The sequence below is a fragment of the Pelophylax lessonae genome (genome assembly GCF_965119305.1).
Source record: "Pelophylax lessonae genome assembly, chromosome: 3".
Classification (NCBI taxonomy): domain Eukaryota; kingdom Metazoa; phylum Chordata; class Amphibia; order Anura; family Ranidae; genus Pelophylax; species Pelophylax lessonae.
In genome coordinates this window covers 160724297-160740312 of record NC_138770.1, presented here as the reverse complement: position 1 = coordinate 160740312, position 16016 = coordinate 160724297, and the positions used below count along the sequence as shown (strand labels likewise).

General features: G+C 43.9%; 1 protein-coding gene across 1 annotated transcript in view; it reads left to right on the top strand.

Moving 5' to 3' along the window:
* TPO (thyroid peroxidase) overlaps nt 1-16016 on the top strand; it is a gene marked incomplete at both ends in the record, with an annotated part of 310856 nt that overhangs the window by 153687 nt on the left and 141153 nt on the right. The window contains one exon of the mRNA XM_082250802.1: nt 2172-2684. Coding sequence (XP_082106928.1) covers nt 2172-2684 — 513 coding nt within the window. The remainder of the gene's footprint in view (nt 1-2171; nt 2685-16016) is intronic.

Genomic DNA, 16016 nt, shown 5'->3' with positions numbered 1-16016 from the left:
AAAAATGCAAAATGCAAAAGAGATACAAAAAATACATGTTGTAACATACTTCAAAAATTTGAAGTATTCAGATATACAGTACTATAACTAACAAAATAATAGTGGTGTTTTGTTTGAATTATAAATTACTGAGGTATGTGTAGGGACCCTGCCATAGGCAGTAGTGTCCCCAAGTTAAATTATGGTGCTGCAGGACAGTAGTCAGCCTGAGCATACATTTTTATAGTTCTGCTATCGATAGGTTTCCACTAGGCTCTTATTGTTTACTTCTACCTTCTGGTGGGGAGTGTCCTTAGCAATAGTATCAGAGGAAAGAATATCTAAAGGTATGAATATTTTTGTCTCTCAATCACGGGGAGGTTTATTGCCAGTGGTGAATTCTGGGAATGTATAAAAGTATTTGGCATGACCTTGCAAAAGGGCTCTTGCTTCCTGAACATTTGCTGGGAGAGGAGGCTGTGTGTCCAAGGTCTGTGCCTCCTAGTCCTGCTGCCTAGTTGAGCGCTAGGGTTGGAAGAGTCTAAGCTTCCTTGCTGGAGCATCTGGGGTATGAATTGTCCTACTGAAGAGTGTCCTGGAGTGCTGGGTACAAGCTGCTGCCAGTGGACATTTCAGAAGAATTCCTGTCTACATGCTTCTGAGGGTTAGTGTACATGAAGCTGCTCGACACTCTGAAGATCACAGGGTGCCAATTTTTACTTAAAGGATCTTTCTTCTTTATTGACTGCGAGTAGAGGTCTGTAATCAACATCATTGTCACTTTTGGGTATCCCTATTGTGCTTAATAAATTCAAACTTACTAAAGTGACTGGAGCCCAATTTTGTCCACTCCACAATGAGTGAAGGATTCTGCCATGAGTTTTGAAATGGTAACCCACCAAGGCACCTAGGGGTCCTTCACCACTGCCTAGGAATAGGAAGGTGATGCATTTTTAAGAAATAAACCATGCAATATTCAGGTTTTATATAAAATATACAGAAAAGTATTTATTTGAATTACAAAAAAGGTAAATCTATTGCAAAAATGTTTGTTTCCAGTACCATGATGCATATACAAACTAAATTGTTTTCATGGCAACATAATTGTCTATTTTGGCACGCAGAACTCTTGTAGATTTTATGGTGCAGAAGAAGAACTATTTGTAATTCAGGTTTCAGTTTAGATATTTAGATTTTATATTTGAAGTATTTATATTGTATTAATAGTACTCATTTTGTCTTAAAGTTTGAGTTAAGGAGTATAAAATCTGGTTGAATAATGCTAATAATTGGGCAGAACAGTAACATGAATGGTCAGGAGTGCATCAACATCAGAGATATGTCAAATACCTAATAACTCAATCGGATAATATACTGTAATTTGTGCACTGGTTTCAAGATGACTATTATAGGGAATAATAGCAACAGAAAAAATACCGGGGGGGGGGGGGGAATTTGCGCAGTGCTCTCTCAAAAAATTTGAGAAAGTGCTGTGCCTAATGTCAGAATACATTGCCCCTGTGGAGGGGTTTCCTCCCTCAATGTTTGCGTGGGTGGAGGAATCAGCCTACTGGTATGGTCATATGGTAGAAAATAGTAAATGTCCAAAGCTAACTAGTGCTGGCCATACAATCTATGAAAAAAAGTTCTAACTAATTTTTGAAAAACGAACACTCGGCCTTGAGAGCAAACGATAGTGCCATCATGTAATGAACGATAAATAATTCAGTGGACATAAATGAATCTGTTTTTTGTTCATTTTTTTTCACATATACCCAGTGCAAACAGTTTGGACGAGAAACACATTAACCTTTTAATTTATTGTTTGCTTGGCAGAACATTTACAAACTTGTCCTACGTGTTTTCGGCTCAAAAACATCACAACTGACTACGGCTTTGTGCCCATTAACCGGCCGAAAAATGAACGAACTGTCCAAATGACTGAATTTCAGCCGATTTTTCTTATAGTTTATAGAAAGCATTAGTCCATTCAATTATTTGCTCAATAAAGACTGGTTAGAGGTATCTGCTGGTGTTCACAGACATGACAATCATTGCTAAAGTCTTACAAGTCTGGTAAAAATGATTTTGTGCGCTGTTATTTATAAAACAATTTTAGCTTTGCATTAAGGTTTAAAAGTGTTATAAAATAATTATCTCAAACATTAAGGGTTTTTTTTCTCTTCATACAGACATCTACCAAAGAGTCAGTTTCTCAAATTGGCTGTATTCCGTTTTATCGCTCTTCAGCAGCATGTGGAACTGGAGATCAAAATGTTTTACTCCGAATTCCTTCTACTGAGAATCCAAGAGAACAAATAAACACTTTAACTTCATTTATTGATGCATCTACCGTCTATGGCAGCACAGTAGATGCAGAAAAGAAAGTAAGAAACTATTCAAGTGAGGAAGGACTGCTAAGAGTAAATATGCAATATTCTGATCATGGAAGAGACTATATGCCATTTGTAGATGACAATCCATCACCCTGTCTTCAAGATCCTCATTCTGCTTCTAAAGAAAGAATTGAATGTTTCTTTGCTGGTGAAAGCAGGTCTAATGAAGTGATATCTTTGGCAGCAATCCATACACTGTGGGTGAGAGAACACAATCGCTTGGCCAAAGCTTTAAAGAACCTCAATTCTCACTGGAGCTCTGAAACAACATACCAGGAGGCTCGGAAGATCGTTGGTGCATTACATCAGGTTAATATTTATCAGTCACTGGTAGGAAGTTAGATTTGGCGGGCTTTAAACTGAGTTCCAATTTCTTTGATTGGCCTTATTATTTGTGAATGTTGTTTAGTAGTAAAGGAAATGGTGCTTATTTAAATGTATTAGATGGGGTAAAATAAAAAAAACAATAAAAATAAGCATATTTAGCAGTGTGCCAAAAACACAGTGCTTCTGCTACACTGAAATTCATCAGAACCGCTGTGTTGTCATCTTCCACAGGAAGTTAGGAGTTCACATAAGAGGCGTAACTAGAACCTTCAGGGCCCTGATGCAAGAAAGCATGAGGGGCCCCCCAACCTCCAGCCTCGGCCCTTCCCTCCAAGCCCAGAGCACTTCCCACTGGTCCCAGGACCCTTTATGGTGCCGCAGTGGATCCCTTTCACATGTTGTGCAGCGGACCTCCATCCTGCAGTCTTGGGCCCCGCCATGGTGGTGGAAGGCCAGGACCTAGTCGCAAGTGCGACCTTTGCATCCCTGGTAGTTTCACCAGTGGGGTGAGCGTGGATTGTGAATAGTGTCAGTCAGTAGAGCAGTGGACATGTCAGTAGAGCAGTGGACATGGTCAGTAGAGCAGTGGACGTGGTCAGTAGAGCAGTGGACATGCTCAGTATGGCAGTAGACGTGGTCAGTAGAGCAGTGGACATGATCAATATGGCAGTGGACATGGTCAGTATGGCACTGGACATGGTCAGTATGGCAGTAGACATGGTCAGTATGGCAGTAGACATGGTCAGTATGGCAGTAGACATGGTCAGTATGGCAGTAGACATGGTCAGTATGGCAGTAGACATGGTCAGTATGGCAGTAGACATGGTCAGTATGGCAGTAGACATGGTCAGTATGGCAGTAGACATGGTCAGTAGAGCAGTGGACATGGTCAGTATGGCATTAAACATGGTCAGTATGGCAGTGGAAAGGTCAGTATGATGGTGGACATGGTCAGTATGACAGTAGACATGGTCAGTAGGGCAGTAGACATGGTCAGTATGGCAGTAAACCTAGTCAGTATGTCAGTGGAAAGGTTAGTATGATGGTGGACATGGTCAGTATGGCAGCAGACATGATCAGTATGACAGTGGAAAGGCCCCGTATGGCAGTGGTCAGGGCCAGAAGTTTTTAATTTTTGTTATTTTGTTTTTTTTTAATTATTTTTTACCATTTTATTTTATCTTACAATTTTATTTTTTATTGCTTTTACAATTTTTTAGGAGCCCCATTGGGAGGCTTTGCTGAGATATCGGGGGGGGGAGGGGGGTGCCGGTAGCACTGCAGGGGAGAGGGGACCAGGGAACACACAAAAAAGTAACCTGGATACAGGGCTAGTGCAACTACAAAAACTACAAAGACAAAGGTGCATTTTGCAGCTCCCCGTTCTCCACCACCATCCTTCTGCCAAACCTGCCACACACAGTAACGCCTTCTGTATTAGAGTGCCACAATCTGGATGAGGGAGCACAAGGGGGTCCTTCAGAAAGGAGGAAGGGGAGTGTTAGTTAGTAGCAGATTTAAATACACTGACAAACTGAAGCCAAACTCCAGCAAACACTTTATAATCAGTTACAGTAAAAAATATTTATTTTTCCTTTTAGGATAAAAGCTTTACATAAATAAAAAAAAAAAAATATATATATATATATATATATACATAAAAAATGTTAAAAGCTGATCATTGTAAGCTAAAGCATTGTAAGGTTTGTCATAACCCTCTAACTGCTATCTCTGCAGGAGAGCTTGTTCTGTTGAAAAATTAGTTGCCGACTAGATCACCAGATGAAAATAAAAGAAAGTCTACACAAGAAAACAAATGTAGCCACCCCATCTAAGAATGGTACCTGGGCAGTGTTACAGGAGGGGGGCAGTGAAGGACAGTATGGGGGGGCAGTGTGATTGGAGGGAGTCAGTGTGATTGGAGGGGCCAGTGTGGCTGGAGGGTGGGGCAGTGTGAGGGGAGGGGAGCAATGTGATGGGAGGGGGGCAGTGGATGGCAGTATGGGGGGGCAGTGTGACAGGAGGGAGGTAGTGTGATGGGAGAGGGGCAGTGTGATGGGAGGCGGGCAATGTGATGGGAGGGGGCAGTGGATAGCAGTATGGGGGGCAGTGTGACAGGAAGGAGGTAGTGTGATGGGAAAGGGGTAGTGTGATGGGAGGCAGGCAATGTGATGGGAGGGGGCAGTGGATGGCAGTATGGGGGGGCAGTGTGACAGGAGGGAGGTAGTGTGATGGGAGAGGGGCAGTGTGATGGGAGGCGGGCAATGTGATGGGAGGGGGCAGTGGATGGCAGTATGGGGGGTGCAGTGTGACAGGAGGGAGGTAGTGTGATGGGAGAGGGGCAGTGTGATGGGAGGCGGGCAAGGTGATGGGAGGAGGGCAGTGGATGGCAGTATGGGGGGGGCAGTATGACAGGAGGGAGGTAGTGTGATGGGAGAGGGGCACTGTGATGGGAGGCTGGGAATGTGATGGGAGGGGGGCAGTGGATGGCAGTATAGGGGGCAGTGTGACAGAAGGGAGGTAGTGTGACGGGAAAGGGGCAGTATGATGGGAGGGGGGCAGTGGAGGGCAATATGGGGGGGCAGTGTCACAGGAAGGGGCAGTATGGGGGGACAGCATGAAGAAAGGGGGGCAGTGGAGAGCAGTATGAGGGGACAGCATGATGGGAGGGGGGCAGTGAAGGGCAGTATAGGGGGACAGTGTGCCAGGTGGGGGCAAAAATATATATAAATTATGTTGCGCCAAAGAATTAATACATTCAATATACACAAAATATGTCAATTAACCAAAATGTAAATATCTGTAAATGAATAAATACATATACAAATGTATCACAATCAAAGTGCAAGTGCTCTAAATTAGGTGTACGTTTAGTAAACTGAGATAAGCCGAGATCTGGATGATCACGGCTTGTCTCAGAGCATTGCAGGTTTAAAATACTGAGAAGAGTAGTGGAGAACATAGTCTTCTCTTCTCATCTCAGTACACAAACAGCTTGCATTCACTGCAATAGAAACGGCCAGTTTAGAAACACATGATGTCACCTGATCACTGTGCTTCTCTTTGAAGATCTCCTCTTCCTACTTCTCCAGCTCAGAGGTGGAGATAGCAGGAAGAAATAGGAGATCTCTGCTGTGAATGTCCCAGTGCCCAAAAGTGAAAGTAAAAACTCTCCCTACTGCAGTGAAATATACATCAACAGCAGGTTAGAAACACATTAACTATACAATCACATCTATATCTGTGTGTGTATATATATATATATATATACTGTATGTACTGGTGTGTATGTATGTATATATATATATATATATATTTTTTTTTATTTCAGGTACTTATATAGCACAGTCAATTTACACAGCGCTTTACATATACATTGCACATTCACATCAGTCCCTGCCCTCAAGGAGCTTACAATCTAAGGTCCCTAATGCCTCGTACACATGTACCGATCGGCCGTCTTTTGTCCAGGGCTGTCCTGTCCGTTGAAAACTGCAAAAGACTGCACATGAATTTTGTCGGCCAACAACAGCCGACTGCAGAAGTGATGTCATGTGATGAATAACTTTCCGTGTGTTTTTTCTTTTCTGAGCATGCCCAGTCTTGCTAATCTGCTGTTTGTCGGCCGAATTCTGTACTGACTGACGAACAATCAGCCGTTCTGGTGTTGGCCAACAAAAATTTTAATGCCTGCAGGACAGATTCTGTTCGGCCGAAAATGCGCTGTCGGCTGTCGAAAGCATCATACTAACAAGCATACAATCGGCCGATCGGTCGTCGGCCGAATATTTACGGCCGACGATCGGTACGTGTGTACGAGGCATCACTCACATACATACACAGCAGGGCCAATTTTTTATACAGGATCCAATTAACCTACCAGCATGTCTTTGGAGTGTGGGAGGAAACCAATCTGTCACGATTCAACCACGCCCACGGCGACTAGCTAAACGAGACGTGATGAATCGTGACTGGGCAGTATAAGGGGATAACGGAAATAAAGAAAATTCCTACTAAAGGCTCGTACACACGTACCGATTGTCGCAGAAAAGATTCGGCAGGCGACCGATCGGCCAAATGTAGGCTTGTTAGTATGATGCTTCCGACAGCCGACAGCGCACTTTCGGCCGAACAGAATCTGTCGTGCAAGCATTAAAATGTTTGTATGCCGACACCAGAACGGCCGATTGTTCGCCAGTCAGTACAGAATTCGGCCGACAGACAGCAGATTTGCAAGACTGGGCATGCTCATAAAAGAAAAAACACAGGGAAAGTTAACCATCACATGACATCACTTCTGCAGTCGGCGGACAAAATTCGTGTGCAGTCTTTTGCACTTTTCAGCGGACATGACAGCCCGGGGACAAAAGACAGCCGATCGTTCGGCCGACGATCGGTACGTGTGTACGGGGCTTAAGTAATTAGATTGGTTGCAATACTTTCACAGCCTGCACTGCCTTCGGTCACCACTAGAGGGAGACTCCAGTCCAATCCAGCTGGCTGACCACACACAGGCAGATACAGATCTTACATACAATCTGATGCACTCTAAGGGTTGGGGAGCAGTCTAGCAATTACCACACACTACTAGGATTCCTCCAGCTATCCTACAAGCCAGAACCCCTGTGTTGATCACTCTTCCCACTGTCCCCACACCCACACACCACAAACGATAGCCTGTGGTCTGGTGTACAATCTGCATGCAATCTGCCAACATACAGTGCAATTGCATACAGATTGGCATGTATGTATGTATGTACTGTATGTATGTGTGTATATATATATATATATATATATATATATATATATATATATATGTGTGTGTGTGTGTGTGTATGTGTATATATATATATATTTATATACTGTATGTATATATACCGTGCATGTGTGTGTGTGTGTATATATATGTTTTCATGTGTCAGAACATGTCATTACGAGTTCTTTTAACCACTTTAATACAGGGCACTTCCCTCCCTTCCCGCCCAGGCCAATTTTCCCCTTTTAGCGCTGTTGCATTTTGAATGACAATTGCGCGGTCATGCAACACTGTACCTACACCAAATTTATGTCATTTTCCCCCCACAAATAGAGCTTTCTTTCGGTGGTATTTGATCATCTGTGCGTTTTTTACTTTTTGCTAAACAAATAAAAAAAGACCGAAAAGTTTAAAAAAAAAAAAAAAAAATTTTGTTTATGTTATACAATTTTGTAAATAAATAATTTTTTTCCTGCACTGATGAGCACTGATGAGACTGCACTGACAGGCACTGATGGGGAGGCACTGATGGGGTGGCACTGATGGGGTGGCACTGATGGGGTGGCACTGATAGGCGGCACTGATATGCGGCACTGATAGGCACTGATATGTGGCACTGATAGGTAGCACTGATATGCAGCATTGGTGGGCACTGATAGGCGGCACTGCTGGGCACTGATAGGCGGCATTGATGGGCACTGATAGGTGGCACTGACGGGCACTGATAGGTGGCACTGACGGGCACTAATGGGCACTGATAGGCGGCACTGGTGGGCACTGATGGGCGGCACTGATCGGCACTGACGGGCGGCACTGATGGGCACTAATGGGCACTGATAGGCGGCACCGGTGGGCAATAATGGGCACTGGTGGGCGACACTTAAGGATGGCAATGATGGGCACTTGTGGGCAGCACTGATAGGGAGGGCACCGGTGGGCAGCACTGATGGGGTGGGCAATGGGGGGCTCCCTGAGCCCTGATTGCCATCCCTGGTGGCCATAGTGGGCATCCCTGGGGTCATAGTGGGCATCCCTGGGGTCATAGTGGGCATCCCTGGTGGATCTAGTGGCATCCCCCCCCCCAGAGGGTCTGCACTGGTAATCAATGATCTGATTACCAGTGCCGACCCCCCCCCCTGTCAGGGGAGCCGCCGATCGGCGCTCCTTTACTCGTGCCTGTCAGGCACGAACTAAGGAAAGCCGATCAACGGCTGTTCCTATTTACTATGTGACCAGCCGTGATTGGACACGGCTGATCACATGGTAAAGAGCCTCCGTCAGAGGCTCTTTACCGAGATCGGAGATGCAGGGTGTCAGACTGACACCTCGCATCACCGATCGCCGCTCTGCGCGCCCCCGGGGGGCGCCCAGAGCGGTGTTATCCTGCCGCCGTCATATGACGTCCGGTCAGGATAACTCAACCACATTCCCGCCGTCATTTGCCTATAGGGCGGGCGGGAAGTGGTTAAACTTTAGTTTCACTTTTTAAATTTAGCAGTGCCTGTAATCTCACAAAATCTCGTGAGATTACAGGCAGTCCACCCAGTTATACACAGATCACAGCAGTTCTCAGAGAAAAAAATTCTCCTCTGATCACCCTGTGAGAAGTGAAGTTCTCCGCCTTCTAAACTGGGTGCCAGAGGAGATATTTTTTCTCTGAGAACTGCCGAGAAGTGAACTGAGAGAAAACTTCTCAGTTTACTAAACGTACACCTTAATGTGATAAAAAATTCCAAGTGATAAAAACTATAACGGTGGATAAAACAATAGTTATAATAAATGACTGATGTCACAATAGGTGCTCGTGAAAATATAAGTCACACATATGCATATACTAGTGTGAATTAGAAATAGGTGCACAAAAGTCCATAAAAAATGGGTGATATCTTCTGTGTTCGTATCAAAAGACCAAGTGCTTGTGCTTGAATAACTAAAAAGTGCCTTAGTGCATAAATGGTAATGCTGGCCGCTCACCGCCTGGTTTGGCTCACAAATTATAATGAGCCAAACCCGCTTTTTGCACACACAGGTGCCAGTAGGTGTGGATAGGTAACTTCCTCCTGTCCTCCCTCTGTATAAAAGTGCTTCAGCTAAAAAATCTGCAGTGTCGCTGACACACTGAAGGGGATAGGGTGGTCGCTTCCTCACACTCCTCTCTCCATCGTCATAATACGATACATGTGTGAAATAAATACAGCGATCTAGTGCTCTCTGTAATGTATACTTTATTGGGGTAAATAAAATCAAAAAACCACTCACATGTACTGGCACTCAGCCAGTTCGGGCATGGACAGCGATATGGGTGCTACAGCGTGTGCAGGATCCTCCCTCGTACGTGTTACGTCAAAACCACGACTTCCTCAGCAGGGGTAATCAGGTGGGGGCAGTATGGGGGGACAGCATGATGGGGGGGACAGTGGAGGGCAGTATGGGGGGAGGGGGGCAGTATGGGGCGGGGGGAGCAGAGTGACAGTCAGTAGGACACCTGGAACACTATACTCGCTGGGCAGAGTATTTCCTTACACTCTACTGTAGCAGAGATTGTGTTTGTATCTACCTAGGCATGAGTGGCCTCGGGGCATTTCTCCTACCTTGCCCAGTGGCAGGAACAGCTTTGAGACAAGAAGCGGGAGTCAAAGCTGGAGTTGGGGGCGGAGCTGGGAGACGGTCCTAGGTATGGATGACTACTTGTCAACATCATAAATACACCTAGCACCAGGCTGGATAGGAGGTCCAGTGGGGCGGCATATGGTAGAACTGATCCTGACCCCTGAAGCCACTGAAAGCCCTGCAGGAACCAGGAGGAGAATGGAGGAGATTGCTTCTCCTAAATGTCGCCCCTCCTGCCCGCCTATACACCCTTGTGCTAGCTGTATCCAATGTGGACAAGTGACAAGCAGTTTTCCGTACCTATCTCCGCTCCCCGACTCCGGCTAAGGCACAGGTGTAGACAAACCTTTCCACCCCCCCTGCAGCACGGGACTGGGTCGTGACCGCGACTCTTGCGACTGTTATAGTTACACCACTGGTTCACATGGATTCTGGCAGTGTTAACAGGCATTTTCTGGAATTGCTATGTTTTTAAAGACAAAACATGGAGAACAGTCACATATTGCACATATATATTGCATATGTTTTTTTTATTTCTTTATTAGTATTATTACTATTTTGCCCAGACATATGCTTTATTTGCCATTGATTTAATTTTTTTATTCACTGTTAAATTCTGGGTCAAGTGCTTTTGGTAATGCCTTTAAATATGTACTATGTAATACAGCTGAAAAAAAAAAATAACAAGCATGATCAAGAGACTATATACTGTAGCATTCTCTATATCTGGTTAAAAATATAACTCTTTACTTCATGAGAAAAATGTCTGTCTAGCCTAGTTAGTATACAGTGTACAGTATATACCTCCCCAGGAGCCACTGGTGATGATGGGTCCTCTTTTCTGCCAAACCTCTTAAAACCACTCGGTCCACACTGACACACTTGGTTAGTGTTAGTAAGTCACCACAATATATAATAATGCAAGTAAATTAGGCCACACACTACTAGATAGTAAGTTAAGTAACTATATTCTAACAAAGCAGGTAAACAATGCAAAATTTGGCATAAAGCAATAAATAATTCAAAGTTGCAGAACCAATAAAGTGAATTCTGGCTTAACACAGGGGGAAATGCCTAACTTGCATCAAAATGAGTCCAAATATTAACTGAAATAACTATTATTGAGCAAAATTAGACCCAAATACTGTAACTCAATGATAATCTTCTTGAGTGCACTCTGTAATGCTACCCCAGATACGGGTATCCGTAAGTGTTCCAAAGTGGAGTACCCCTTTATGGGGAAAGCAAACACTTGGCACATTAAAGCGGAGTTCCGCCTTCCCCTCCAAAAAAAAAAGTCAGCAGCTACACATAATGTAATGTTAGTCTGCTTGTGGTGGGGCCCTCCTGTCAGTGGCATGCACAAAAGTCTATTATTTATGAGTAGGTGATGTATAGCTGCAGAGCCGCTAAGTAACAAGCAGTCTATGTGGATCTGAGTGTAGCAAGGGATTAAAGCTGTATCTCCTCTTACCACTCTTGGCAGGGGACAGTTCTGGTTCCACACACTTGGCAGTTGCAGACCCGGCATTCGGTCCCGGAGGCCCAGTCTCTCAATGCTGGATCACACACCTGCAATCTTTGGCAGCTCTGACAGCTACAGCAGTAGGTCTGTCCTCCCTGAAGAAGGCTGACAATCTTCAGTACCAAGCTGTCTCTGCATGACTCTCTCTCTCTCGTAAGCAGCTGTGGAACGTCCTGCTGCAAGTCTTCTTCCAGTATATCTCGAGGTATCTTGTTTGCTTGGGAAAAGAAACCCTGTCTCTCCCCCTCTGTACTGTACAATATTTACGGATCTTGGCTTATGTAGTTTAAAGTCCACCTGGTAAGGTGGGGAGGGGGGGTGTAGGGGGAGCGTTAGGACGATGAGTGGGGGGGTATTATAATTGGCTACCCCAGCTACACCATGAAAATAAGCTCATGTCCTTTTTTTCTTCAAGTATAAATCTGGGTATACATAATTCCTTTTTTTTTTTTTTTTTTTTGCTCAGGCAGCGGGTTGAACAAAAAAAACTGACAGATTCCCACATCAACTCAATAATGTGTGATGCAGGGATCTCTCCTGCTAGGCTATTGTATTCTGACAGGAGGGACTCCCAATGGCTGCAAGAGCTGATCAAATACTGGTATTCCAGCAAGACTGTTAGATAGAACCTGGTCTAACAACCCCCTTCTCTTGAACACACAGCAGGACACATGTACTGAAAATATGGTATGTGTGTATTGGGCTTTAGAGAAGTAGAATACAAGAGTCTCACTTTCATTTGGCTGTGTCTCTAATGATTCATTACTAGCAAACAGTGAAGCTGGCTAAAATTTGTATACCACTATGACCTAAGATTAAGGTCTACTATCTAGCAGTAAAAGTGCTATAGGGCAGTCGGCAAGTGGTTAATGTACCTCATTTGCACAAAAGAAAAAGCTTTCTACTTGTCCTAGACCAGGCCTTACCTGAGCCTCAGTGTCCTGTTGAAAACTCCTCCATTTGCCATCCTGAATTTGGTATTTAGGACCGGAGAACTATTAGAAGGAAGTAGCTCACCAGCTGAGCTCCATAACACAAACCCTGTACCTGTCCTCTCCCTCCTCCAGGTGATCGCTCCCACCCACCTCTGCAGGTGCATGTTTTCAAATGCAATCAGTAACCACCGTTCTTACTTAATACACAGCCATGAATTTATTTTCTACATTTTCTTCATCTTGCATAGATCATTCATTTGGCAGAGTGTGCAGGAGCCTAAAAGCCTACATTATGTGGAGCAGAGCTGTAATTGAAAACAGGAAAACTGTGTCCTGGAAGTTTGTAAAGTTCACTCTACACTATACAATCTGATTGTACAATCTACTTCAGATCTACCATCAACTATGTAGTTCAAGGACCTTCCTGATTGGATACAGGGTGATTGTATAGATAGGTGTCTCCTCCTATTATATTTATTTATAAGTAGTTTTGGTAAATCTAAAGGAATTGAACAGAGATTGTACAATCAGATTGTATAATGTATGGCCAACTTTATACACCTAAAGGGAACTAGTCAAACTTTCAGTGCCATTAATTGTTAATGGCACCCCAAACGCAGAAACAAACAAGCGAAAAAATTCAGAAAAACACACATTAAAAAAGAAGGTGCAAACCGCAACACGCCAAAATCTTCCATGAGCTACTTTGCCACGTGTAGGGCAGCCCAATGATATCAATGGTTTTACCTATGTGTGTTGCTGAAAAAATGTGCCCAAAAACGTGCGCTCCCACTACACTAGGTTGGAATAAGGCCTGAAAGTGAAATTGGTGTGTTTACACAGGAACAATGAGCCTCCATTCACATCTGTGCAGAGCAAACCACATAGTAAATGAACGCTTTTTGCGTGTTTTTCAAATTAACTGCAAATGCAAATAGCGCTTGCATTGACGTTAAATGGTAAGGGCACCCCATGGAAACGTAGCAGGCGCTCATCTGCCAAGTTACAAATGCGCAGCAAATGCATCATATGACGTCCTCCCATAATCGAGCTGCGCTGAGCCATGATCTGTCACCCACTATGTCCACCGGGCACAGCCGATGACAAATCAGTGTACCAAGCCCCTGCCAGTACCAATTCACAGGCGATCATGAGACAGTGGTACACAATGAATGGCTTTCATTCATAGCCATTCATTGTGTATGTGATGGACCTGCTAGCACCCCGCTTGGGTGCCTCTGGCAAGATACAGCCTTCTCTGTTCTGGAACCAGGAACCAGGTATTATAGCTGAGCATTGCACCCAAGAACTAGACCAGTGTTTCTCAACCTTTTGTCTCATTCTAAAATGTAAAAACGATTCTAATAGTTTTACATAATGCAGCAACATCCACAAGTCCAAGTAGGACACCCAACAAGAGGTGATTTATTCTTCCAAAGTAAATACACTTTTGCAAACTGGTACTGACTAATATTTCAATGTTTCTTTTCTCCATCATTTTTTCTCCATCACGCTAATGTGATCCCAACGATCAGGGGAGGGTCAAACAAGGAACTGACATCCTCATTATCAACTAATGGCCCCATTGGTCATTAGGGCGCCGGCAGCTAGAAGGTTGTATTGGTGCACAATGAAAACCTGTGACTTAGTATAACTAAAAGAAAGCCTTCACCCACATGCTGGCTTGTATACAGGTGACCGATATTGCCGATATTTCAGGAAAGTGCTTGTATCGGAGTGATGCACCCCCCCTCCCGCCGCCTTCTGCGGCTCGCCTGGGTCTCCTGTCCCACCGGGAGACCTGGGCAACCATCTTGCACAGCCGCCGAAGAGAAGACCCGATCAAAGCCGCATTCGGCTCTTATCGGGTCTCCATGTAAAAACCCGGAAGTGATGTCATGACATCACTTCGGGGTACAGCATTCAAAACAGCCAAACTTGGCGTTTTGAATGCTTTTAAATGCAGAGGAGGGGTTTGGGGGTCTTTTAGATCCCCAGATCCCTCCACAAGAGTACCTGTAAAAAAAAAAATGTTAATGTACGAAAATATCTGCCAATATCGGCCGATACAAATATGCAATGACCAAAATATCGGTATCAGTATTGGCAATAAAAAAACAATATCAGTAGATTGCTACTGGGCACCCTGGTTGAAAAAGGCTGAACTAGACCACAGTAGCACAGGTGCAAACTGGAACAGACTTTATACAGAATATATACCACACAAAATCAGGTAACAGCTTGATTATCCTAAACAATTCAACATGTAAACAATAGTGTCATCAGTACATCTAACAGTACATCTAATGAACAGCTAAAACGCTAACATAAACATAAATGTTCACAATGGTTCTGTAACAAGGTAAAGTGGTCACATTGCTAGTCACATCTCCAAGAGGATTAATAGGCAGACAGAAACAATAGGTGACTCAATTACCAATGGGAATTCACAACTAGGAGGCACACATTGGAGAAATGATACCATGAGAGAAAGACATCTAAGGCCAGCCATACACAGTTGGCCGAGATTCGAACCATTAGCAGGCAGGCTGAATGTACAAAGTTGAGCAGGGGGGGGGGGGGGGGGGGTTGAAGAAGTCAATGCTGGTTTCGGGATACAGGCCCCAAATCTGTATCCGGGCCCTCCAGCTCTCAGAGTCTGTGTGTTTCAGGGAGATATGGACCTGAATCTGAAGCAAAATAACTCCAAAGTTTTCCAGGCACACTCCTCCCAAAGAATAGAGCCCCCCTCCAAAGCCAGGGACCATAGTAAGTAGGCAAGAGGCTATCCTGCAGTCCTCTCCAAAAGCCCCTGTCCCAGTTAGGTCTGTCACAGAGTACTATTGTGTTGATCCCTGTGATTGGTCACAGTGATCGCATGATACAGACAGGGCCAATCACAGTGCATCTGTACCATTTCATAGATAGGGCCAATCACAGCTTCACAGTGAAGCTTTAGCAATGTTTACAATGTTACTATGGTAATATTGCTCTGGTCACTATGGTCAGTATGTAAAAATAATTGTAAAATAACAAAAAAGGAAAAAAGAAAAAAGTGTAATAAAAAAGAAAAACATTAAAAACATTTTGAAAAAAAAAATTATTTATTTATTTTTTTACATATTGTCACCAGTCAGTGTCCCTAATCACAACCACACCAGTTATATGATGATGCTGTACTGCGCAGGTGACAGTATGTAAAAAAGAAATAAAATTATGTGGGGAAAAAAATGTAATTTATTCATTTTCCAAAAAATTGTGACAAAAAAATTACAATTTTAAAAAACTTGCTATGCATCTTACTTAGATGTACATTTAGTAAACTGAGAAGTTTTCTCTCAGTTCACTTCTCAGCAGTTCTCAGAGAAAAAATATCTCCTCTGGCACCCAGTTTAGAAGGAGGAGAACTTCACTTCTCACAGGGTGATCAGAGGAGAATTTTTTTCTCTGAGAACTGCCGAGATCTGTGTATAACTGGGTGGACTGCC